General features: G+C 39.3%; 2 protein-coding genes and 1 long non-coding RNA gene across 7 annotated transcripts; 2 read left to right on the top strand and 1 right to left on the bottom strand.

The window, feature by feature from the left end:
- The first annotated feature begins 29 nt into the window (after positions 1 to 29).
- On the top strand, positions 30 to 10,712 carry eco (Establishment of cohesion). 4 transcript variants are annotated; one of them, XM_086986135.1, is made up of 9 exons: positions 30 to 295; positions 496 to 612; positions 1,094 to 1,306; positions 2,204 to 2,530; positions 2,755 to 2,996; positions 3,277 to 4,477; positions 4,808 to 5,166; positions 5,353 to 5,601; positions 8,310 to 10,712. In XM_086986135.1, exons 2-9 carry the CDS (start codon positions 513 to 515, stop codon positions 8,577 to 8,579), a joined length of 2,961 nt encoding a protein of 986 aa, XP_086842261.1. In that variant the 5' UTR covers positions 30 to 295; positions 496 to 512; the 3' UTR covers positions 8,580 to 10,712. The 4 variants fall into 4 exon arrangements, with proteins under 4 accessions (XP_086842261.1, XP_086842258.1, XP_086842259.1 ...); XM_086986132.1 differs by having other exon boundaries at positions 1,094 to 1,939; XM_086986133.1 differs by having other exon boundaries at positions 30 to 321; positions 1,094 to 1,939.
- Positions 10,713 to 11,758: 1,046 nt separating this feature from the next.
- On the top strand, positions 11,759 to 25,351 carry LOC147756062 (uncharacterized). 2 transcript variants are annotated; one of them, XR_015325788.1, is made up of 4 exons: positions 11,759 to 12,164; positions 12,320 to 12,424; positions 16,193 to 23,611; positions 24,032 to 25,351. It is a non-coding gene; the product is annotated as an uncharacterized LOC147756062 (long non-coding RNA). The 2 variants fall into 2 exon arrangements; XR_015325787.1 differs by having other exon boundaries at positions 11,782 to 12,164; positions 16,193 to 25,351.
- Positions 19,634 to 27,218, bottom strand: LOC111248983 (Golgi resident protein GCP60-like; the record flags this gene model as incomplete). The annotated part of the gene is given in 7 exon segments (XM_022802209.2): positions 19,634 to 21,580; positions 21,771 to 21,904; positions 23,004 to 23,706; positions 23,950 to 24,195; positions 24,819 to 24,956; positions 25,215 to 25,350; positions 27,054 to 27,218. Coding segments are annotated over 7 exon segments (1,708 nt in total), but the record flags the coding sequence as incomplete, so codon positions are not given.

Here is a 27,218-nt window from a genome sequence, read left to right as displayed (position 1 = left end):
TTTACATGTGTAGAGCTTTTTATTATAATATAACTTTCTTCACAGGAAGCTGATTCGAAATCAGGTTTTTCATCAAAACGTTTGTTCTGTTAAAGATATTTTGTACGTCATCTCTGCTAGCAGTAGTCATCTTGAAGAACGACAAATTAACGGAACCGTTCGCAGCAGTTACTTGATTAGACCAGATTTGGCGCGAACTTTTCTAACATGATTGTGGCAGCAGATGCCCTCTCGACGTTTTCGCCCCGATAATTCCTTAGATGATACACAGGGTTTCTGTGTGGAATGATCTCGTGTAGGTGCACTGAGGATATCGTGACGGTATTAGAAAGTACAGCATGATTGCATGCACTGTTAATTGTACATATGTAGTTTGACGTATGTTCCACTTTGGATTTCTGGTCGTCGGCCGGATACTACAGGCTGTTTATGGATGTAACCAGTTACCTTATCGGTGATTTATTAATAAAAGCTTATACATGTATTATTTAACAGACTCTAACATTGCCTGAATGGCTATCACGCAAACTAGGCGCGACCGCCAGCAATTCACAACGGGCGCAAATAGAAACATATCGAATACATCGAAGGTTACTGCAAAAAGAAATGCTGGTATGTTTCTCACTAGATTTTTTTACACGTATTCTGAAATCATGAGATTAGTAATCTTTTGTTAAAAATATTTAATGTTACAGCCTTATGCAGAGTAGACTTTACTACTGAGGTGTTTTAGGACATTCAGCTCTTAAACTTTAGACTCCATATGTCACTGTCGTAAATTTGGACATTGTATTTGGATCTTGAGAATGTGTATATGTGTTAGCATCGCGGCTGAATATGCATATCACGATTAAGTATAGGTGTTGATTTGTTAACATTGATCCGAGTAGTTTGACCTGGACAGTAAAATCTAATTGCTTACCCCTCACAAATGTTTAGAAAATGTGATTTTTTCTTTCTTACATGTAAGTTGTTGTTGCTAATAACAGCCAAGTCAAATTTTCGTAATATAATCGATAACTTTACCCTTAAAAGCTTCCTTGCATTTGAATTTCAACAAAAGCACTGCGATTGTGTTACTGTATTTTACTAGGGACATATTCAAAGCGTCGGAATCTACTGAAGCGACCTACCGGCAAACACAATAGACGTTCGCTGATTGACGGTGAGGAAAAGGCCGCTGACAATGTGCTGCCTACAAAAAATGCTAAGGAAATGCCAGGACAAACTGATGCAAGGTCGAGGCAATTGGAGAACGAAAAAGCGGAAGATGCGAAACACACCAAAGTCCGAACCCAAAATAATGGTAAAAAAGTATCACTTGTAACCAACGCTAGATTAAAAGAAATTTACGATGAAAGTGAGGAACTTGTTGAGCCGGATCGGAGTCCTATAAAAGCCAAACTGCTGTGTTCGCATGCCAACTTAGCGGACGCAATTGTAAATAAGGCTGCCCAAAGTTCCAAAGGTCGTACTGAAGGAGCTACATCTTCAACGATAGACAGCAAAATAGATCATGAGCCTATTCATGCTCAGATCATAACCACCAAAGTAGATAATGGTAAAACATCAGACTGCGATCTGAGCAAATCGAATCACGAAACTGCGAAAAATCATGCGGAAGCGGGCATCTGGCCTGAGGAGGAACTACCTCCATCAGAAGATACAGCTAAACTAGCAACGATACGCAGCGTAGCTCCGTCAAAAAAGGTGGTCCAATCTCGCACAAATGGAACCAAGCGGAGGAACTCTGCTAGGTCCATTTTGACGAACAGATACGGAACGAGAAATGCTAGAAAACGCATAGATCAACAAGCACCGCCTGTTGTTGTTATTACTGATACAGACGAGGACTCCGATAGTCATCAAGAGATAATCTCCAAAACTGCTTCAGAAAACGACGCTAGTATTGGGTCGAGTGAAAACTCCGCACCTAAGGGTACAGTTTGCATGTGTTGTTTGTAGAAACTACACTTTAGAGGAAAGATTGATAAAGCCTTTATTTTTGATTGTGATTACATAATTAGTAATTGATCGACTGGTACCTGCTTGAAAATGGTAGATTATTGCAAACGGCCTTGCTTATTATTACGCATGGGCAAAACAAACTAGTCACTTTTATTTTTTGAATAGCTAGCACAAGGAAAAATATGATGGACTGTAATTCTTTTTCATCTGTTTGTGTCTATCTTTATATGTAAAGGACGGACGAAGATGATACCGAAACCGAAGAGCTCTTACGGTGACAGATTTTCAGCCTATTCGCCTGAAGTGACTGAAGCATCAGAGCTAACTGAAATGGACGCGCATATAAATGATGCGAGGACAGCAGCTAAGAGCGCATCGACCTTTTTAATAGAAGAGCCAGATACTGCTAACGGTGAAGCCAATCGCGCACCTTCAAGACAATTCGGCTTACGTGCATCAGTGGTCCAAGCTTCGCGTAGTGGTAGCGTCGAAGAGGCTGGGACTAGTGATATTGAGTCGAAGAACCCAGAAGAGAGTCAAAGACCTGGCAGGGCAGCAGATGGTTAGTTGAGCACGCATTTAACATTAAATTTTGGTATTTTATCTAGTAGATAGTCATTAGGATCTTTCCGAAGCGGTAATGCGGACAGTATGTCAAAGCCAGTCTTAACACAGATATCTCAAGGTAACATGCGAATCAATTTTATTTGGTAAAAGTGCAACTTAAGCATTGTTATTTTAGGATGCTGTTCAAATAGGTGCCTTTTTATTTGCAAATTTGCGCAGTCTCAAAGGGAGCTCCTCCAAAGAGCTTCTACGGTAACAAGGCCTCATCAGATCGCCTCTCACCTGATGCTGTTCAGGAGCGACTTCGTGCATTATCATTTACTGGTCGGAAAAGCTTCATTCCCACGCCAGCTAGTGAGCGAGTGCTGGCAAAAGGTCGCAAAGTAAAAAAATACGTGGGTACTAAAGCGAGAAAGACGGCTCCAGCTAAAACAGCCCCGCTGAAGAAACTGCCAAAAAAGGTAGTGGCAGGTGTCATCGTTTTATTTTTGATGGCTATTTGTTACGTTTTCGCTGAAACTCGAATAAGAGCTCATGACATGAAAAAGTTGCTTGTTCCTAACGCACACGCTAAAAAAGTGGATGTAATTTGAAATAACGGCAATTTTTGTCTACGAATTATCCATGATAAGAAAATCACGATTTTCGAGTGAGAAGGCGAATTAGACAAAAGACAGTTTTCATTTAAGTAAGTGCAGTCAATGTTATAAAAGTCACTAAGTGAATTGTTCTTATCTATAGGTGATTAAATCAAGTGGATGTTGTAGGAAAACTAGGCGCACATCCAACGAAGTTCGAGATATGCCGACGTCAATCATTTCGCTAAGATCAGAATCTCGACAAAGGCACACCAGAAATAGGTTTTTTAAGCATCACCACCCGGTGTCGAACGTCAAGGTTTATTATCAAGGAGGAATTCTTAAGGTAGCACCGCACGTTCCCCTTGCCACATGTAAAGGACCTATTGACTTCGACTATAAAGAGGATAATATTTCGCATGTGGCTGAAGAGGGTGGCAAATGCGACAATTTCGGCCTAGAAAGTGTCGACGATTTGGAACGCTCGGGAGTCGTGTCTAGGGCAAGTCTTTCCAGAGACGGTCTGCGTAAACGAAAAGCTCCGATTCTAGAAAATACGAAAGTTAAGCGTAAAAGACCATCATTGTGGCGCTACGAGGATAAGAGATCGCCTGTCAAAAGGATTCCGGCTGGGCTTACGCTGAAACAGTATGAAGACGCTTTGCTCAGGGAGGAATTTAACTTTCCCAGTGTCTGGGTACGTCTCGAGAGATTACCGGAAACCAAACCCCAACGTAAGCGAAGGCCGGCTATTGTTCCCAAGCGGCTTTCGATGGAAATGAATTTATCTAATCAGTGTCCAATGGAAAAGCTTGTTCCTATAATTGTACTTCGACGAGTCGACTCACCTAGTAAACCTGTACAGCACTACACGGTGGGTGAACCATGTAGCCCACTGAAGCCTAACGAAGAACGTCACGAACTTATTGAAGAAGGCGCACCAATGGATGATGATACCGTCCGTGCAAGTTCTTCAATGGCGGGTTTTGCACCAGCCTCGCCCTGCCTTTCGCCTTCACCGGAAGGTTTCCAATTCCAGACGCATTCAAGTCCGCAACAAACCTCAACGCCTTACCTAACTAAGCAAACAGCTGTGCCTATACCATCTGTGGAAAAGCCCCCATCACGACCAAGAGTCGTGCCTAAACAATACAATCCTGCAGACGATGCTTTTGGTTTTGATAATATTGACACGCCACCTAGATATCGTGTGAGAAAAATGGTCGAATCGTTGTTTGTAGTAAATTCCCCTGAAAAGAGACCCAAGGAGTTGACTCCGAAAGTGGCGAAAATCAGTCAACCTACGATCAATGCCGTTTTACAGAGAAGGTTGACGGGTTCAGCGCGAACTCCAGCAAAAAACGGCAAGTTCATTTTTTTTTATTAAAAAATATTTTATAGATTCCCTCACGTTGTCTTCTCATACGCGTATACTTCAACTATATATTGGCCCAAACAATTGTAGTTATTGTTTTGTCCGTGCCGATATTCTCGAAAATAGATTTTGTGTGCTCCTTTCTGATTGCTGACTAAAGGTAGTGATGACTACGAATCTTGTCCTAAAGATGTCCTGTTTCTAAGTAGTCTTTTTGTACGCAGGTCCATACATAGCTTCAACAACTATGTGTATTGTCAGACGAAACTTTGCTTTTTTAACAGTCTTTACTATTATTTTTTGTCGATTTTCATTACAGATACTGCAACTGTTCTAAGTCCTTTCTGTCGGCAGTTAAATCCTCAAATGACGTCGACACCCTTTGAGCCTACTGAAAGTGTCAAAGGCAAACGTGCATGCAACTTTTATAGTAAATCTTCCTCAATTTTTGAAGAACCGCCAGCAGTTGCGTCACAGAAAGAGAAAAATGGCTTCACTGGCTTCAAGCGGCTGCTTGATCGATTAGGTAAACGGCAGCTGCAGATCGACGCAGGACAAGAAAGGTTTGGCGCAAAGACATGTACACGCTGTGGAATGATCTTCTCTCAAGGCGAGGCTGACGATGAGAAACAACACGAGAGGTTCCACAAACAGATGCTTAGTGCAGTGCGTTTTAAGGTAAGCACTGACTGCACTCAAAATGGCCACGAGCGTAATATAATATAGCATAAGGTAACATTCAGGAAACACTTAAATCTCTGTGGTCTTTATAATGAAGTTTCATTATTCGCTAATAAAGATAACCAAGAAGAAAATCTCGCTCAAATTTGTTATTAATTCAACAATTCATCTGCTGCATTATAGGACTGGAAGAACATCTACGTCGTGGACATCGTACCTGAGTTGGGAACCGTGTATTTAATGAGTCCACAGGACGCCAAGTCAGTAAGAGATAAGGTGGAAAAGGTAATGAAGTTTGCTAACCACTCGATTGGTTTCGATTGGGAGTACATCAAGGTTGACCCAGTCAATCACCCAGATCGGAGGTATGCGGTATTTGGGACTAATTCAGGCAAATTGGCCTCGATAGTTGTCATCGAACCCTGGACGAAGGTACGAACAATTTGTCTTTCTTTAAAAAAGTGTTTCTATTAGCTTATTTCTTTTTTAAAGTGATTAAGGTTCAAAGCCCAAGGCATTTATTGCAGATTAGACCTCAATACTACGATCAAGCACACAAGAATAAAAATATTGTATTCCGTTAAGCAGGAAGTGCGTGTATTAAAAGCAAATAGCAATATTTAGTGGCAAACTTTCGCACAAATGTACATATCAGCGATTTCTCTTTTTCAAATGGCAGTGCATCATAAGCGAAGCTGCATAGATGACAAAACTTACTTGTTGTACACGAAAAGGAATCAGTGGGCGAAAATACATTCAGCTATATTTTCATTGATTTCTATATGATCATTTTTTCGACTTCCATAGGCTACTTTAGAATCATACAACGCGCATTAGTGCACGTAAACAAACTAAAATGTAACATATCAATAAAATAGGATCATTTAACGGCTAGATTAGGCTAATATAAGGCTATATCCTCAGTGCATGATTCAATACATAAAGCCCATAGCTCATAATAGGATGTTCACAACAGTTGAACACTTCGAATCTGAGTAGTATAATTATCGCATTTTAAAAATTAATTGGTTAAACGGTGTAGTTTTTTTTTAAAAATCTTACTTAGTGCATTTGAATTTCTGTTCTATATTTATCACAAACCTTTGATCCCTTTGATCCCCTATCACCTTTGATACACTTTATAAGATACTTTCTCGCTTCCTTCTTTCAATTTGATTCCGGTTTACAACACAAAAATGAAAAAGACTAACAAGACAATCATTTTATTATCATTAATGACATCAAGACGGTCTTTTGCTTGAATCGGCGGTATTAGTTTATATTAAGTAATCCATGATCTTTACTGCTAGCTTTCTTGCTCGCTGTCATCTAGCTATACGACGAAGAATCCAGTCTCCTAAAGAGCAACGCAGCTTCAAATGCTATTCCGCATGTTCCCTTCTATCGTAAATTAGTTGGCCAGAAAATAGCGTTTTGGGTGATGCCAGCGAGTGGCTTTTGTCTTCGCTTCTTATTACTCCCTCCTTCTCTATCTCGGCTGTAGCTGTGTTGGTATCCCAAAAGGGCCGTGCACTCAATGAGCGAACTTGTAAAGTATGATACCACATAATCGTATCGGGGCAAATAGGCTCGTGGCCGTGGTTACACTTCGCCGAATCCTGCCGTCGTGAACATTGGCTTTTCGACTGTATTAGTATTTCTCTTGAATTATATTACTGCTAATACTATTATAGTTGCCTCAATACAATTGACGGGGCACAAATAGCGACTGGAACATATCACTCCATGTCTGCTTTACTATGAGTAATTACTCAATGTTGCCCTGGCCTTATAGGGAAACAGGTTCCTTTCGGTCGATCATTTTGAGATGAATAAGCTAGCTCTTTTCTCGCTTACACAAGTAGTTTTCCGAGTAGCAAAAGTGACGCATTAGGCGACGCATCAGTGTTAACTCTGTATCCGGTTCAGTCGGGTGTAACTGGAATTTATTCAAGCCGGAAGCCTTCTGGTTTAACTCTGTGTCACTGATCGGAAGTTAGAAAACGTTGACCTGAAGGTGTATAAGGACAGGCCTAATTTAGTAGAAGGGACTATCGACTGTCTTACTAGAAGAATGCTCGACGCAAAGGTTATCGAAACCTTCGAGTTGGCTCAGAACTATAGGACGAACAGGAAGCTAAGGTCCTATTAAAGATAATCGAATGTCGCCTGTTCTTCTACGCTTAATTTTCGTTTTTCGTTTCCAAACCTGTGCTTTTGTCGCACATGACCTTCAATAATGGCAAGTTACTGTTTTAAATTACATAGCTCGATACCCTGCAGTTTCACCCATAGAAAGCAAACGCTGTTAAACTTAAATACCCACATACCATTACTTTACGACAGCGAAATTATACCTTGGTTTTTTGTTGAACGTCTGGTATGGCTGTTAGGTTTTTAATCAAATGGTTGGATTCCAGCACGGAACGAATGTGGGTCTATGCCCAGACTTGAATTCACGCCACTACATGTCCCTAACGTTGGCAGCCAAATACGATATCCATTGAACTATCATCAAGACCTTTGTTGAACACTAACTGTGTAGAACCTAGCTCGATTTCTAGTAGATAGCAGTTCCCCGAAAGGGCTATCTCAGTCAAATAAAACATGTTTTATTTGCGACTGACTGAGAAAATAACCAGTTATTGCTAGTTAACGTTAAAAACAGAAGCACACTTCAACAAAAGATTGGTCAAATTGACAATCACATTTTATATCCGTGAAAGCTTTACTTTTATTCGTGTAGCTTTCTGACTGCACAAAGTTCCAGTATTTTGAATGACAGTGTTACGAGTACATTACTTCCATAAGATGTCTGCAAATGACACTCGTGGTATGTACCCCGAAATTCATCCATATTTTGATCGAGACCGAATCACGAGCTGCCACTGTGTCTATGGTGGACTGTACGCATCCTTTTGAAGAACAAAAGAACTGGATGTTGTGAAGATTTTGTAAAGTCAACGCTTTCATTTTTTTATTAAAAATGCAGCACAATGAAATATCACGATCGCGACTGTGTATGCATTTCATTAATAATACCTAAATCTTTAACACGCACAAACATTATTATTAGGATTATCGGATTAACTTCGTATTGTAATAATGTAAAACGTGCTCCCATTTTTTGTTATTTTCAGGCGATTCGCACGCTTCCTGGGGATGAGCTCTTGGTGGAGAATGGTACCGTGTTCAATGTGAGTTATTCTGTTATATTCGCTTGGACTTTTCCCCCGTATCGGCGAAGGGGTTTGGCGTCAAGGCTATTATTTCATTTGCGGGTGCAGCTTGCCGGACCAGGTGAAGAGCCCATAGGCTTCAATCAGATCGCTTTCTCTGACCCGTCACCCGACCTACACAGGTTTGTAAAGGGACTTACCGAATCCGAAACCTACCTGGTAGCCATCTAGAAATCCTCCGGTGATTTTGAAACAGGAGATCCATAGTCATTTAGTGGAAGCCGGTTAACTCGTTTACACTGATGAGGCAGACAAGATTTTGAAATGGTTTGCATTTGACAATGTTGAAACTTTAATTAAGTGATGTACGAAACGAATAAGTGGCTATAATCGCACGAAATCTACATAGTATCAGAACAAGACCACACAATAGCCATAACACGGCAATGCTACAAATATTTACGGGACAAAGATGAAAACGCTATTTTTTTTACGTGACCATAAACAAAATCAGTACTACGTTTTGATGAAATTATCAATAGTATTATGCATCCATATACATGACTGAAGGCACGACATGACTGAGTACGATTTCTTCTTTTAAATTATAGCCAATTACAAGATCGTGTATACAATGTAGTTTAGATTACAAATATTATGGACGATTAAGCGCATGCTGTGAAGTACTGTAACTTAGTTAATCATGTGATGATCATTAATAATACTGACAATAAATAGAACCAATACGAATATAATGCCTGGATTTAAATACCGTTTGTCACACACATATACAAGTGTGTGTGATATATATAAAATCGGAACAAAGTATAGTGGTAAACATTGCTACAGCAGCCACAGTGCTATACTATATCAAAAATATGAGGGTTGATACCAAATGGCAAAGGTGTATATGTTGCACAACAATAGAAAACATTACTCTTTAACTAGACGAAACGAGCAGTTTTGTGGTACTAGTCGGAGAAAAAGATCCTTGCGAGTAAAGCTTAGCTACTTTTTAAATGGTTCTAAAAAAATGTGAAATTCCCATTGATATTTTTTTGTAGAACAAACAGCTATCCCATTGTGAGCGGGCCTGTTCTTTTAACTTAGGTAAGTTTAGACGATGCTAAATTATTTAATCGCATTTACGGGATCGTGGGTTGTGTTGCAATGTTATTAAAGTACAGTGTTTACCGTGAGGTGTAGGGCAGACCCAAAGCTCATAGCGAAGTGCCCGCATTAATTGATTCAAGTACTTCAATCCGTTGTATTAGAAGCCGACGTGAAGTGAACAAAAATAAGACGGGAAATAAAATGAAATGTTGACAATAATGGAATACGAACAAGTATTGAAGATACCAGGAACGAAGGTGAATAACGGCTCAAAATGTCACGTTTATTATCATACAGAATTTCGTGTCCAGCTTATAGACTGCAGAGATTATGTATAGTCCTTATGTATTTTCGATATTGCAATTATATGCGATATTTCATAATAAGTATGTTCAAACACACAAATAACTGAGTCTGTATGAGCTTTATTGATGACTCGCCTACATTGCGTTATTTTTGCCTTTAAAGTCATGGAAGAACAAGCTGCTTGCCGAATGAGTACTTTCGTTGTCTCCAACAAACGAAATCTCGAGTAGTCAAGTGTCTTTTGCAATGTCAGTTTAGGCCTTCACATCGCCGACCACATCCCCAAATTGTCTTTAGGGTCGACTTTTTTCAAAAATTTTTAATGTGATCAGTTACCTTCCTCTGTTCTTTCCTCTATTGCGTGTTCAAGACGTGTTCTTTTCTCCACGATCTTTCACGACGGTGCCGGTGTTCTCAATATATGAGGTGAAATATACGCGATTTTTTCAATTGTACAAGGTATAACCGCTCTCATATTATCAAAGTTTAATGCTAAAGCCGAAAATTGTTATCGTGTTTTGTCCTCGACGTCGGAATAGAATGCATGATCTTCCGTTTTGTAAAACTCGAGGTAAAAACGTTCGAAATTACGTTAGCTAACCGTCGCTTTAGGCGGCTGTGAAACTCCGAATGATATTCCATCTCACTTGATAAGTCGAAGTTTAGACAGGTTATCAGTGCATTACCACGGGGACAAACTACACACGTAACAAGTGTTTCCCATAACCTGAATAATATATGTATGTGTATTGATATACCGAACGGGATGAAGCAGTGATAGTACAGTATTGTTATGCAATGATTTCAATGGGTTGAAACTGTATTATGATATCTTCTTAAATGAAACAGCAATCGAATAATATTATACGGCGAACAATAATCACCATGACAAGAACGACCCACAACGAAATAACAATAAAAATCTATTGCGTGTAGCCATTAAAATCACTTGTGTATTACTACTAGTTAGTGAAAAAAGCATTAATGATAACGGCATTTTTTTTATACAACAAGTTTAGGTAGCTGAGAGCTCCAAAAGCAAGCTCCTTTCAGAGAGTCACCTGTATCAATCGCGGTAACGACCAATTTATACATAGGAACGTTGTATACCCATCTAAAAAATACGTACTGCTAGAAATTGGCAAAGCCAGTTGCTCGTGTACACATCTGCCTAAATACTGGGATGCACGCGTATTCAGTTCAGATGAGTCAACGAACCTGTTCCTCTTCTTGAAGCTATTTTGAGGAACGAGTACATCACTGTAGTAGGGCGGTGAGTGGCTTAAAAAAATGCTGAAGGAAATAGTGTTCTTGATGGACCGGTATTTTAGTTTCTCAACAATTTGGAACTTAAGCTTTAGGTAGCTTTGGGTTGAGGCCGAGGATCCTTCTCAGACGAAATTTTGCACGATCGTAATTACTAAATAATTACGCTTTTTTTTCTTTTAAAAACGGTCTCCGGGTTAGCTTTTAATATTGTGCTAATTCTACTGTGTACATCAGAAAATAGTCAGCAGACCCCTCTTTGTTTTTTACGGTAGCTTGCTACCGACAGTCAAAGTACAAGCCGATATAAAAAGCAGGTTTATTTCGCCACGGGTCTATCATAATCAACAGTATCAATAGGTCGACAATGTTTGCGCGGTAAATCTAGTAAGGGGTGAACACCCAGAAAAATTAAAACCCCGCACGATGGGCAAAACGCAGTCGCTGCTATCGCCGCTAACCAAAACGCATATTGGCACCATCAATGAAGTGCAACCATTATGTCTCCACGGAACTCGGTGCACATGACGGCATGTTTTGAGAAGAGGAGGGCCCAGGATCACTAACGGCAGAAACTTGTCGGCTGTGGGGGAAAGGCAGATTCTCGTGAACGCGCGCCTTCACGCGCCGCCTAGTCTCTCACTCATACCAAGTGACTGCTAAACGCTGTTCGAGTAAGCGGTGAGGGTGCTTTTCTCGCCCTTGAAAAGATGAGAACCGCGGCGGCGCTAGCGATTGTTGCAGGGGTAAGGATAACGCCATCAAGCAGTGACAATCTGGAACAAAGCGTGGTTCCAGAGTCGTTCTTTTTAGAGAAGAACTGATTTCGTTGCATTCTGTTTAACGCGTAGAACACGCACCCTCTAGCCTGCCTTAGTGCAGGCATCAATTCAGGACTCCATTTTTTTTAAATTTGTTCTGGACACAGCTTTTAGTCGCATTCTGATTAGCCAATTCGATTCAAAGTGTCGTAACTAGGTCGTTTCGTGGAGCTTGGTATTGACAAATGAGTTTTGTTTGTGTGTGTTTTGCGTAATTTTAAAGTGGATAGTAGTCGTGGCTGCATAGTTTCTCTAAGAGTTGCGATATTTACAACGAAAGTACATAGATGCACCTCTAGCCGTGTAAAAGGTATACGCTTACAGTATAATTCTAAAGAAGAGCAGGTCAAAATTCCCTCGGGGTACGCGAATGCTTTTTTCCATCTGCTTAACAACAAATCGAATGACAGAACCTGAAAGTTGTAGTTTTAATACACAATACGGTTTTCTGCATCTGTCAAATAGCGGTATAACAGACAATGGCATATCACCCACTGAATACGTCCTGGAGTGAGGCGATTTCGCTAGTGATACTCATTGGATTTCTTTCAAATGTCGACGCTAAACCCCGTAAGTATTAGTTTTTCTATCTCTACGTATCCCTGGACGATTGGTTTCGGAAAATTTTTATATATATATATATATATATATATATAAAGGCAGTTCGGAGAGACATTAACAAAATATACAAGGTGGGGGCAAAAGCCTCGTGGCAATGTTAGGATATTCATTTTGGTATGTACAGTTCGTATATACATGTGTGTTCTATGAACAACATAACCTAAATTGGTCAAGTGATTATTTTTCAAGCTGTTAAGAAACGTTTTTCCCTACTCTTTATTTTTACCGCATAACATTTATTTGAAACTGACGACAGGCTTTTCGTGTTTATTGCTCTGTTTGAACGTTCCAAGCAGTGATAAGAAACCGTATAATTTATATTCCTGATGTTTCGCCATTCACAATAACTAATATACTGAAAAAATTTTATAGCAATTAAAATCGCATGACTCTTTCATAATTGGCACGCTTGAGTGTCTTGATTGCCGAAAAGAACGTTTTCGTCCCTATCGTTAGTAGTCCGTGTGTAAGAACAAAAAAACATCTGTGTTTCTCGAACTAGTAACATCTGTCGTTGATGTGGTAAAAGAAAACATCAATGAATAACTCGGAGTGACAGAACTAGTATAGAAGGAACAAATTTCGTGTATTTAATAATAATGTGTCATGTCAGGGCACGGGTCCAGATACAGAAGATTTCGTTCTACCGTAAGCTTATTTTCTTATCTGCGTGTTAACTAATTAGTAAAAAGTCCATCTTTTAGCAGTTAGCTTAAAATGCCGAACGCAGTATCTGTTCGCTTATATCCAGCGTAACTTTTCGTAACAAATAAGACACGGTTTGTAGTCGATGACCTATCACCCCGTAGAGCTGCAGGCTAATACGAACCTAAGGAAAAAATGATTTCATTTCGCTAGCTCTAGAATGTGAGAAAGGCTCTGCATTCTGGTGAGAACAACAGTAATTTGTATCGTAGATAAGCACTGTAGACACGCATGCATCAAACGAACATATGGCAATGTCTGTTATTTCTAGACAATTTCAAATTATTACTATAGAGAAATTCTAATTCCGTAGGGGACCTTGTTGTAACGTGGTCTATCGCTAGCTGGTCGAGCATACATTCGCTGAGATACTGTCAAAATTTTTGCGAGAACAGCGCTTTCGTATAATTGTAATTAACACACTTAAAATGACCAAGTAGACGATACAAAAAGCCTCTATTCTGTCACCATAGGACTGTGCTCGTCATAAGATGTCAAAGCTTGCTACGACAATAATTTCACGAACATAACCCTAGAAAGCCTATCGTCAATTTTTGAGAAGGTATATTAAATCGCCACAGTGGACGGCTTATCCTATAAAATCTTTCGTTATGTACTGTTAAATGTTTTGTATATTTGATCCCGTATGTATCCTACAACTATAGAGAAAAAAAAAATTGCATAGAAGTAGCTAGAACATGAGTGACTTGCAACGGCAAGCGTACAACTCTATAAGCATAAAAGCATGTTTTGTCTATCATCTAAAGCTATCGTCAATATTAGTTATAATAATACTAATTGATCGGTTAATTTACTTGACAAAGGGTTCCCTATAGATAATAGAGTAATAGATAATTTCCATACATTGATAGATTTGTATATGAACATTTTAACAAATCGGTGTCACACGCCCGGTCAGCCTTTTACCAAATATAGAGAACCTATTTGATGTCCATCATTCAAGTTAATTCGTGTTTGGCCAAGTCTTAAAATCGCTCGTTCAAACACAAATTTCGCTTTATAACTAAACACGTCTGAATAGTTATCTTGTTTAGCTGTAGTTACATGTCATCTCTCCACTCGGACATCAATGGACTCTCCCAAAAATTAAACTTCAATTCCGTAGAACAGACTACGTTTCGTTTCCTTTCTACTATGTTGACATTACGTCATTATATAACTCATCCTTTAACAACTATGGCCGATCGACCGTTCGGGGTCGTTACGAGCGCGGTACAATTTATACTTACTTTGTTTTTCTGTGGAATAATGACTCATGGCCGTATCAGATTACGATAAGGAGAACTCTGTAAATGTAGGATTTTGGTAAACTGTTTTACTTCATACCATTAGAAGGCTGTTGTAGTATTATATGCTACCTTGATATCGGATATCGAAGTTCCACGTTTTCATGACAGTTCTGCTCTAAATGATAAAGTAAAAATGGTAAAGTTTACTACCTAGGAGCTCGCATGTATATTAAAATATGCATGGCTGTCATGGAACATCAGACGACTGAAAAGCATCTTTTAACCGCTCCTGTCTGGCACTGGTAACCGATTCTAGATCGAAAATTGAACCGATAAACTTATAAAAACAATGGTAAGAGTGATGTTGATACAAAGGCCGTTAGGGAAGTTCGTTAGTTTAATTAATTCGATAGGTGAATTAGTAAATGACAAAATAGAAACTAAACCGATCGAAGACAAAATCGAAGCATCTTTTACATTATAAAATGGATAATATACGGCCAAATGTTTAGAAATTGGGTGGCAAATACTTTCCAGTGGTTAATTTTGTGCTAATTCGAAACTATTTCAGCAAAATACACCAACTGACTTATATTGTGCAGTCGTTTTATATTTTAGGAAGCGTAGGACTTTCGTGCCTCGCCAGAGTGATTCAAATGCTGAAAACATCGTAACAAACTATTAACCTGACAGACGCTGCACCTTCAGTAGACCTCAATTGGTGATAAACTTCTGTCAAATCGACTGCTTTTCTATTGGCAGTAATACAGAACGATATATCGTGCAGTCTTCAGGTAGGAACAACAAAACCCCCTACTGCTCTTTACTAGCAAATAGGAAATTACCAGAATATTACAGTATATTATGGTAAGGAACGTTACGTTTAATACTGTTAAGGCAATATCTAGTGAGATACCAGAAAGTGGTAGGGGTAGATCTCGCGCTAGTAGTCATATATTTATTCACACTCTCATCTCAGTCGTCTCAATTAGCTATTCAGTTCTTCAACGAAGCTGCCAGTATGTTTATTTACAGACTTCTATACAGCTGCCAACTAAGACAGAACGTGTGGTTTTGGCTTGGAAGTATCGCATGACTATTGTTTTGGATAGAGAAGCATTGCTTGAGACGCATTCAACACTAATATAATACCCGAATAATTAGGTTCAAAGCAAGTATCGTAAATATTGTAGGAGATATTTTCTATGTCAGCTTGTAAGCGTTCTCTTCTTTTCTACGCGAGTGAAATGAGACAAGCCAACTGAAGTTTCTGCTTGAAAAGCCGATGTTCTAATATGGGTATAAGTATTGTGCTGTTAGATACAGCAGTCGATTGACATGTACCCGCAACCAGGAAGGTGACGAAACAGCTTGTCGTACAGCAATGCATTTATTTATATTATTATTATATTATTTATATGGCACCTATCAACGGAAATTCTCAGATTCTAAATTTTTTAATGCACTCAAGGAGAAAAATATTTTGTGAAAAAGGCACAAATAGAGTTGTTTTGTACCTGCGTATAATTATGTAGTTTATCACAGAAAAAGACATTTGTTTTCGGCAGAGGTTCCTGATAGTACCTAATGTTTGAAGGCGTAAAATATAGGGTATTCACGAATAACCGACCAAGTACAACTTCCTTAGAGCGTTACGCAGCAGTAGTTGCGGATAAGAACGAGGTGCATTCGTAGGTGTACACACATTCACAAGAACTAATCAGAGCTTTTCTTTGTCTTGTCCTATTCTTCGATGTTCCAGAACGATGGATCGTCAGCGAAGGCCGTCCGGTTAAAGACAGCACACCCATACCACTAAGTAAGAGCGGGATAGGTCAGTAATTACCACAATGTAGATGAACGAAGGGGTCAAACTTTATTAGGTAATCTCAATGTGGCCCGCCTCAGTATGTCAGTGTTTATGTGCGTAGAACTTCAACTTTTTTGCTATTCTATCAACATTTTCAGAACAGTGGATATGCAATAGCTTTTTTCTATCTTTACAATTGATTAGACGTCCTTGAATTTGATTTCTGTGAAATAGAACAATCATTTACATGAAATTAGCACACATCTGACCAAAATCCTTGTCCAACGAAAACCTTAACTATGAACTAGTTGATACTCGCTTTTAGCGCGACATTACACATCGACCCAGGCGGTACGCGACACAGATGCTATCTTGTAGTTCAACAATATCAGTAAAAATATATAGTGAATAGTGTTCTTAATTAAGCTATTATTTAAGAATTTAATGGGACTGATAGGCCTGTTTATTGTGGTTTACCTATATGTCAATGATGTTTTCGATTTCTCAGTCATCATTTTGTGCCCTATATATTAGAATAATTTTCGACCTTTGTTTACTAGCCAGCCTATAAACTATTGATACTCAATGTAGTCAGATTCGCTATGAAGGCATGCTTCATCTAGCTTGCTCAGCGAATCTTAATTATTCTTTTATGCTAAATATATGAAATGATTTTATTAATTCATACATAATTTCAATAACCCTAGGTCGGATTTTTTATCTTGATTGCTGGATTGTCGGTTGCTTTATTGCAAGTCGTCAGTATGCCTGATGTCCGCGGAAGTAGCTTGATTCAATAAGCAGGTAGCTGTAAAATAAAAAGCGCTTTTGCTTTTTAGCGGTGACGATGTAAGCAAAGAATTTGTTTTTGTTTGCAGGAAAGTCCAAAAAAATACCTAAAACATATAATACTAAACTCTCTTTTATTTAGATACTAGACGTATTGCTTTTGCCAGGGGGTAATTATCCGCGGAAATCTCCGCCGTCCCGCGCGGTTCTAGCATCGAAACTCAATGAAGTCAGCAAGTTGATGCGGCCGTTACGTAAATGAAAATAATTAGGGTTACCCTGAGTTCTAAGGCAAAAACCAATATTCGACATGTTAATATGAGTAACTTCTGCAAGTTATTAATAAAAAGAACATGTCGTAGCATTAACGTCACGGTGGGTGCTGAAATGCCGAGTGTGGAGGCAGGATTAAGCTTCGCCATGCGATGTATATACGAATAATAAGGCGAAGAGCAATTGATTTAGTTGCTGCCGATTTTTGTTAAGCAGACGCCAAACATCGATTTCGCAAAGAAACCTTTTGTTACCGAAACGCATTTTAAATCTCTACAGAACAACCCTGCAAGCTTTCAGAAACTTTATTTAGGCTGGCGTAGTAGTCGTTAGACTATTACGTCATTAGTATTTGTGCGTGACACCTCTACCAGAAAGGAGGGGCCAACTAACTATTCTAGACTAAAATGTGTGTACACTTCTTCGACGCACTGGCCCATTACGACGTGTAAATTGGCCATGTTTTCTATTCACTTGACAGGTCTTCTATTCCAAAAAAAGATAAAGGCGAAGGGCAACATCCGTTTATAGGTCGCGTTCTCTCATTTTAGATGGAAAGGTAAAGCGAAAAGACTATTACAAAATTGAACTATTATTAAAGAACTAGCAAATGGATGGCGGCAGCAGTGCTCTTACTATGTTTACTAACTGAGAATGAAAATGTTTCTATATTGGTTAACAGGGGAGAATGAAAATGTTTCTATATTGGTTAACAGGGAGGTCCGCGCGTGGTTGAATGGGGCAACACTATCCCTTCTAGGCCTTACCGTAGACGCTATTCAAATAATTGGGTTTCCGAGATGACCGTTTTAATGGCCGTCCTGATGTGGCCAATAGACGTGCGTTTGACGACACAGAGGCTAAATGCAACATTTAGTTGTAAATCTTGGCCGGTGTACGCATTAGAACATCTGGTACGGATGGCATAAGCTTAACTTGTACTACATTTCTATATTAATATTCCAATATATTCTGTCTTCCGCATTCTTACGATCTGATCACAGTTTTACACGACCGTTTATAGGTTGTGGACGGACGAGAAGTCTCTAGTAAGTTTGATCATTTTGTGGTGACGCATAAGAAAGGTTTTTTAGCAAACGCTTATTGAATATGTAAAATAATACTAAATCCTAAGACATGGCATTCGAGTTGTATCGTGATAATATTTGGAATGGACGGCTATTTGGTTCGCTAAATAGAGCTAGAACATTGCAGAGCTTTACCTTGGAATCAACAAACAACACCTATATTCGTCCCTCCCCCTTTTATTCGAAAAATATTTAACCACTCTTTAATTAGCTGTACGTGATTTTTGCTATATAGTAATACGACTTACATAGACAGTTGCCGCCTATTGAATTTTTGCTATTCATTTGCTGGTAATATTTCCGTATGCATTTCAATTTTTTGTTGGGGTGGGCAAAACGATCTTTGCTTAGGATTTCGAGATTTTCACAGGAGAAAGCAAGCGTCGCAGATCATACGACTTTTGCATTTTATAGCCGTTGTTGGAGTGTAGCATCTAAGCAGACAGCCCTTTGTCAGCTCGTCTAACAGGGCCGCCAGCAGATCCTCCGCTCTCATACCATCATACGGCAATGTTAGTGTTGGAAGAACGGCCGAATTTTTGTTGAGGGTAAACGCTTTCTCAATACTCGGCTTCAGTTGCGTTTTAGGAATTTGGAAATGATGCTCACTGAGTAGCAAACAGAATCGCCGAATCAAAAATAGTACCTGTTAAGAGTTCTTTACGCGTGCTATATAGAAATTATTTTGATTTTTTTCGCCGCTTTATTGGTACTTACGTATAACGTGTTCATATTTTGGGCAATCGATTACTTATTAAGGCGATAAAGGTACAACGTAGCCAAAGCAAACACTACACAAATCTATATTTAAATTGTGTTTTATATAATCAAACATAATTTAAATATAGTCTTTAGATTAGCCAAAAGCTTAAGTTGTTGCAAATAAATCTTCTTAGTACAGACCAATTGTTATTGTGAATTATTACTATTATTGCCAATTTTATAATACTTACCAGCCAAGAATTGTCAAGAAATTGGTACTTTAACTATGTACGAAATGTTTCAAACATATCGTTCTTAAACGTTACATATAAATGACCGGAGTCTGCCGGAATATAATTTGCAACCTGAAAACACGACAATTCTGTTCGCTCAGTTGCAATATCTCGAATAAGTTTCGTCCAGCATACACAAAAACGAACGCTTACATCCGTTGAAAGCTCTAAGAATTAACATCGACATCAACGACAGACTGAACGGTAGACATCTACTTGCAAGAGACAAACAAGTTAATAAACCCAAGTGGAACTTCTGCCGACAAACAGTGACATGTTTATTTAAAATACGACATCGTCTCATATTCCGACCTTTACCGACCACGTTCTTCCAATGTTTTCCTTCTCTGACGTTGCCCTTTGTATTAGCTGGTATTCGGTCGGATGACTTTTTTTTTCTTAATTATCTTCTATGCATGAAACAGCGACTGTGTGCGGTATGCTACCGTGAGTGCCACGAGCTACGAATCAGAAACACTTGTCATCTTTTTTCTGCATCTCTATACAGACTTGCTGTTTTCCTATGTGCACTCTCATTTCTCGTCCCGCCTTGTTTTTCATCTGCCAAGTTTTTAGGTAGATATTTCAACACCACACACAATATGCCTCTAGCTTCGTATATATTAGTCTATGATCTAAGCGCGCTACTTCGATTCACAAACTCAATGCCCACCACATTCACCGTTCTTATTCTTTCTCTAAGCTTAAAAGTACCGCGGCATTGTGACTGTCCAGCACTATAATTTATTTACTCACCTTATATATATGTGCATATATGTATATATATATATATATATATATATATATATATATATATATATATATATATATGTGTGTCTTTAAGATAACTGCTGTGTTATCCATAAATGGCAACATTTCACTTTACCCTAGTTGATGTCCATATTAATACTGCGTTGCTACGTGTGTATTTTCTTCGCAGTAGTCTGCAGTAAACCTCAAGCAGAAACTCTTGTATGCTGATTTCATAGAAATTATGACTAGCTATCTTCTGTTTCTGGCTGGAGGGCGGCTAAATATAGTTTGTACGTATGCACACAGACACACCCACACCTAGTCAGATTACATATATATTGTGTATATATGTTCCGATTTCGGTCAACGACATGATATTAGTTCATCACTTAATTGTCTGGTTTCTTCCAAAGGGATGTTCTATTCCCCCTCTTTTTTTTTTTACCTCTTTTTGCTCTATTCGCGTAATCTTGAAGATTGTAACCGTCGAAAACCTATCTCTCGTCCTAGTGTTGATAATAATGATGTTTTATAAGACGACCAAGAATCGCAGTCATATTGGCTCCAGCAGCGTCATCACTATTATTGCGCTGCGGCTTATTAGGCTGCTATAAGGTAACTATATATATGTATTTCCCTATAACAGTATGATATACTTTTATCATTAGTTGCACCTCGATCAGCGAAACCTTATAGCGGTAGCTTTTTAGTTATCAAACGTTTCATCAAGTTCATAAAACAAATCAGATCTTAAATTCACCGATATATATATATGTATGTAGTTTTTCTTTTTCATTCTAGGAACACTGGTGTTCTGTTTGACACCAGCAGGGATAAACATGTACGTGCTAAGTTGAAGATGTCATTATTTCACTTTTTTTTACGCGTTCCTTTCGGTTTTCTAAATGGCCATTATCGTTTTCGCGTATCTTAATGAACCTCATGAAACAATGACAATAAGCACAGTAACCACCTTCACGAAGAACGTCTTTGATGTATACATCATCAATTCATGATGTTTTTTCAATGTGGACAAGCAACATGGTCAAGGAACTAAACAGTAGCGAAGTGTTCCTCCATAGATATCCTAATCCTAGCAGTAGGTAAGTGAACGACATAGTTCGTCGCTACTCACTACCTATCGGCGTTGATCAATGATTAGTCACAGTCCCTTTAACTTATGGTGACCATTCCTTGAGTCAAGAAACAACGCGTTCATAATATGCGGCTGCCCATATATATCCAAATGAAACCGCCTATCTTGTATAGTAAACACGATAATAGAGCGTTTTACCACGCCAAAGCGAGTACGAGTTGTCAAACTTAAGCAGATAGATTCCCTGTCCAGGGTACGGGTGTTTCCCGACGTACACCTCAAGATGACTGTCCCTACGGTATATGGGAACGATTATTGATGTTGGCGGGCCTTCGGGGTCCTTTGCCTGAAAATAAAACAATGCCATAGACAACGACAAAGTTTCACCACAAACGAAATAACTATTGTTTGAAAGATAATTTATTTGTTGTGGAGAATATATTTCTGTTATGCCTAAATAGAATTTGGTCCAATGACCCACTTTCAATGACGTCAGGCAATTATCAAAAGCGGCGCGCTTTTTTAGTTTTCCTTACTTGCTTGACTGCTTCAACATCATCATTGCCGGGATGCTCTTCTTCTTCTTCGCAAGACTCGTCTTCTGAATCACTGATGTGAACTGAAACCGCACTCCCCGGAGTCTTCGTCCATTCAAAGAATAGCCCAAATCCTAAAGATAGAGAAATACGAAGCAAAGATACAAATGTTAGCTTCATCCTCATGCTTCTCTAACAACACCTAAAACTGAAAATTTTACGTCTATGTTTACCTCTTAGAGCTAATCACTTGTTTTTACTGAGGCCTCCTCGTTCCTCTGATGCAATTATATTTATAGCAAGGATAAGCAATGTAAACATCAAGGAAGTGACAAATCTCTATATTTCAAACTAACGAAAGCTGGTGTTTGTGTAGTGCACTGCAGGAATAATAGTAATAATGATAAGGCTTTATTTGCTCTAACCTCAATTCTCCGGCCGTCAGGCATCAGTGTTTGCTCGGCGCTCTTTTTGATATCCAAGATTTTAAGATCTTACCCAATGCACAAAAACGTTAGCACACGATAAATTGCACGACTGCATGATCCGCACAGATAATTTAGGTCTATTGAAGCAGACCAATCGCGAAGAGGTCTCATTGTACCTAGCAACATTTTGATTGGATAATATCCGGTGACACAGTAAAATAATTTACAGAGTCTGTAGTAACTAGTAACCCTTTGTAAATATCATAAGCGCCTAAGCTTTCTGGTGGGAATTTTGTGCATGCAGAAGTAACCAACACCAGATATATTAGTATATATATAGTATAGATATAGTGCTTTGTCGAAGCGACACCAAATATAGTCGCTTCGACAGAGGACTATATCTATAGTATATATATAGTACAGATATAGTCCTCTGTCGAAGCAACACCAGATCTCGATGCTTCGACAGAAGACTCACCCAAATCAGACAATCAATGAAAAAGAGATTCTGTGTTTGTTGCAGCCAGTCGACTGTATAATTTAGGTGGCCTTTTATAACAACTCTACTACGGTACAACTTATTTTGAAACGGCCTGTTCATAGTCACTGAAACGACTACATCCACAACTAGTGAAGATGTTTAAAGGCATATAAATCATCGTCATCGATGAAGAAGCCAAAGCATTTTTGCCCAAAAGTCATTAGAGCTGAGCCGTTGTTAATACATATCATCTAGTACCACTTTCATAAATTGCTAAATAAGTTATTTTTTTCTATTCCAATTGAAGCATATCAAGTAACTCACCAATATCGTAATGATCTGTGGCAAACTCCCAGAAGATCGAATGTCCGTCATCATGGGTGGGCACACGTACCGTAACCGTCTCACCATGTCCAACCTTGATAATGGAATCACCGCCTTCCTGTCGAATGCACTCCTTAAACTCGACAATATCCCCTCTCGTCCACATAGATAAATCGACAATAGAGACTAGTGAAGACTCGTCTTCATCCGAGTCCTCTGCATCACCACTTCCGGTTTGGCTTTCGGCATGATCGCCACTGCCACCATGATGCACGTGTCCATGCTGGTGTTCATGTGATTGATGCTGATGTAGAAGTGAAGCCCCTTGATCTGGGGTGGATCCTTGGCTGGTTTGATCCGGCTGCCCTCGATCTGACGGTGTCGACATCATAACCTGGTGATGACTCGCGTCATGCGGCGGCCTCGAAATGAGTACCTCAGGTCTGTGCTGATTATTCTGCTGGGAGTCTTCATACAGCTGTAACTCGGTTGAATGTGTAATCACAGTTTTCATTGATTGAGGCGAAACCCCGCCCGAATTCGAATAGCCACATTGAAGGTGATTTGGCGATGACGTGGATAACACTGGTGAAGGAACTGGACCTGAGGTAAGCGCGGTGTTTAGACCCGTCGATGTCGGTTGCGCACGACGGCCATTATTTAACGAAAGGGCAGCTGTCTGTTCTGCTAACGTTTTCATGTACTGAAAATTTTGCAGTCAAAGAAACTTGCTAACTTAACCTACTAGTCAATTGTAATTTATTTCTGGAAAAAGCGCAAAGAAATTTCGGAGATTTTCCGCAAACCTAGACATACTTCTGCTAGTACTGCAATAAATCTTGGTTCAGGTGGGCAGTAACTTTTTACCCAACCATGTCTCTATCAAACAGCTCTCGAAAAAGATTATTAGAGATCGTCGAATGCAACAACCAAATTGAAATGGCACCTGTTTAAAATGTTCCTCTTGAAGTTGAGCAATAATCGTTTTTTGCTGACGTTCATCATTTGGTGCCTGTTGCGCTGCGTAGGTTGAAAACTGCTCGAGAGTTTGCTGATTTAGGACGGCCTTAATCATCGTCTCATTAGGACCAGTCCCGTCGACTGTTCCTAGTAACGGATAATGCGATGGGCTGGATGGCGACGAGTCAGGACTACGAGTATCCCCAGCGGCTCCTGGAGCATGCTCGTTCCTCTGTATGTACACAAAATATAAGCACAGCAATTAAAATTGACTAAAATTATCCTAGTCAATAGCATCCAGCATTGAATACTCAAAAATAGAAAGACAGAGATATTTGACAGCTGCTAGAGTGTCCGGTAGTTATCATCGTGCTACCTTCTTTAGCTGTCTTCGTGATAGCGCAGTGCGTAACGTATCTGTCTGTCAAGTTTAAAGACGGTTTGTGATCTAGGGTCGAATAGGTCAAATGCTAAGGAGGCCAGTCATATGATGTAAAGATTAACGACTTAACTACCGAACTTAAAGAAAATTAAGCTTTAAGGAATTGGTTGTGTGTTAGACTAAAAGAGAACAGGGACGAATATGTAAAAAAATAATTACCATAGCATACGCTTAGTTATACCAATGGAGTTACACAAAAAAAGGCGGGATATCGACATTCTTACCATTTCACTAGTAAAGTTTTAGTAAGTTAGTAAATCTGCAACCACAGTTAAGCACTGTATTAGATAATGAAAATCATCAGATACAGTTTGTGTTGATTACACGCAGGTAACTTTAACCATAATGATTAATGTTTGTCCATATGTAATTCTAAACGAAGACAATCATCAAAGATAATTTAGTATTAAAACCTTTGTCTGTTTGCTGGCTTTGTGTGCGCACACGAATGGCCTAAAGAGTGGACAACGATCATGCAGTAATGCGACAAACTCCTGCTTTGCCGTATGGGCGTTCATATGACCCAATTCCAACCAGGCCTCGCGTCGATCCTGAAATGTTAATATTAAAAAATAATTAAAAAAAAACGACAGCACTTAAGAGATTTGATAACTATTTTTTTTCCGCCTCGGCCTATTGATATTGTTCAATGTTTCAACTGAGATAGATCTAAAAATGCGAATATACATTATTCTCCCAGTGAATAAAGGTCGGACCAAAAATATGTAGGGGGCTGATTCCTGTAATGACTTCGCTGTTTTTTTTCCGAAACTCTCTTGCGTTTAATGCACCTCAAACATGATTCACACCTGTCCTATAAGGTCGAGGTACCCAACAGGCTCACATTTGCCCTCATCATACGGCCCGTGTCGTTCCTGTTGCGTATAGGCAATCAACTTTAATTTATCCTCGTACGACACGTGAAAGGCTTTGCCTTCATTTTGGCTGAAATAACAAGCAGTCAATAAATCGAATGGTTAAGTCATCGTTAACGTTACGGTTGGCTGGGCAAATGTTATTTAAGATACGGGCCCCGCGTCCAGGCTGTCGGCTATTCTAACGGAACACAGATAGTTCCATAATATTGCAATGCAAAGCTGTAGATACTAAACTCTGCTGAGGGTATGTGCCTGTTATTACAAGTGAACAATATGCGACATTTTTATTTCACTGGTCAATATCTAAACCAAATTAAAATATATCAGGCATAATTACACACGATAAACATGCGAATTACGTATTGGTCCGTTATGCTAAACTAACCAATTTAGCAAATACTTAGGCCAAACCAATCGATATCGCTCCTAAGGCTTACTCCGTTGCACGTGTGTCCTTGCAACCCCTGCATGGGCCCCCATAAAAATCGTTTTTCAATCAAATACGTCATATAATGATGATCAGTGGATGATTCTTGTTCGCCCATAATCTTCAGCTAATGCAGACCGCAGCTCGCCACTCCGTGATCTAACAATGGGGAAATTGTAGAGCACGCTACATAGTAAAGCCGCAGTATTACTTGCGTTATTTCCTAAGCTACCTAACCGCACGTTTTCACTATATGGATGGAAAACCGACGCCGGGCGTTAAAACTTTTTGTGTTTTTGAGAAAAACATTTTTGAATGTTTACAGAAGGGGTAGGCACTTGCCTAACCATTTGCATAACCACTGCTGATTCTAACATAACACTGGTTACTGCTATGACGATATAATAGAAGGGTTCGGCATTAGCGCTACAGGAGTCGCTTTTGTCGCCTGATCCCTGCAATCCCACCGCGTCACATAACGTCGTGGCCGAGCTAGTAAACACTGGAACCGTGTGAAAGCGGCCTTGGTTGGCCTTATCGGGCATTTGTCATGTGCCTGGCAAATATTCTGTTGTTCTGAGCACAGGAAGCCTTATTACAGTTGAAAACCAAATCGTCTATGCAAACATTGCATTGATAAACATAATTGCATTTCTATAGGCAAAAAGAGTAACAACTGCTGTGGTGGCTTGAGAAGATAACTGGGTTTTATTGCACTTAGGAGCTGCATGGGCCTATACACAGGTGCAGCAATAACTGTAATCCATCTTGCCAAGCAAACAAAGTTTAGTTGGCTAGTATTTACAGCAACTGGTGGAAGCTAGGTGGCTTTATGTTCGACGCTGAAGGAAAACCACTAGTACGAACTCTCAGGGCACATGTGGACCTATATATTGCTTGACATATGGCTATGTCTGTTACATTTATATATTTTTGTGTTCGTCTAAAAGAAATGCCAATATATTTGACCACTGTCAAGAGTAAATATCATTAAAACATTTAATTTATCCCTTTAACTTTTATAATAAGTCGTGGCGACGTTTTTCTGTGAAGCCCAGTGGGTGGTGCAGTTGTGAATACGCAGAAATGTTAAAGATATAATGTATAATAGTTGTAGATAACGTCTTGAAAGACGCTTAAAATACTATTAGAACGTCTTCCTTTCTAAGCATAAATTAGCTACACTTAGTAATACTCTGTTAATAAAGCAGATCTTGAATTGAACGAAAACATAAATTAAATAACGTGCGACTCTGTGCTCACAAACGGGGTTACATTAAAGTTTTCGCTTATCTACGGTTACTTTACATTCTTATTTACTGTGCGTATGTATATATACTAACCAAAAGAAGCTTCTAGCCATTCGATAGAGTTCGTTCAAATCAAAGCCCCACTCGGCAACAAATTCATCGGATGTCGTAGTCGATGGTGCTATATCTGGTGAAATTGTAAGAGCACTGGCAAAGGTCCCCGGGGCACCATTGTCACTTCCAGAGACTATCGTTGTT

Source organism: Varroa destructor, unplaced genomic scaffold (genome assembly GCF_002443255.2).
Source record: "Varroa destructor unplaced genomic scaffold, Vdes_3.0 BEIS01000004.1, whole genome shotgun sequence".
NCBI lineage: Eukaryota > Metazoa > Arthropoda > Arachnida > Mesostigmata > Varroidae > Varroa > Varroa destructor.
This window is presented reverse-complemented; position numbering and strand designations above follow the sequence as displayed.

What these genes read in the sequence shown, in the direction of transcription:
- eco (XM_086986132.1), top strand. Translation starts at nt 513, where the DNA reads ATGGCTATCACGCAAACTAGGCGCGACCGCCAGCAATTCACAACGGGC. An exon ending in TGAAGAAACTGCCAAAAAAG is followed by an intron (nt 2,997 to 3,276) that starts GTAGTGGCAGGT and finishes TCTTATCTATAG; the next exon opens with GTGATTAAATCAAGTGGATG. An exon ending in TCATCGAACCCTGGACGAAG is followed by an intron (nt 5,602 to 8,309) that starts GTACGAACAATT and finishes TGTTATTTTCAG; the next exon opens with GCGATTCGCACGCTTCCTGG.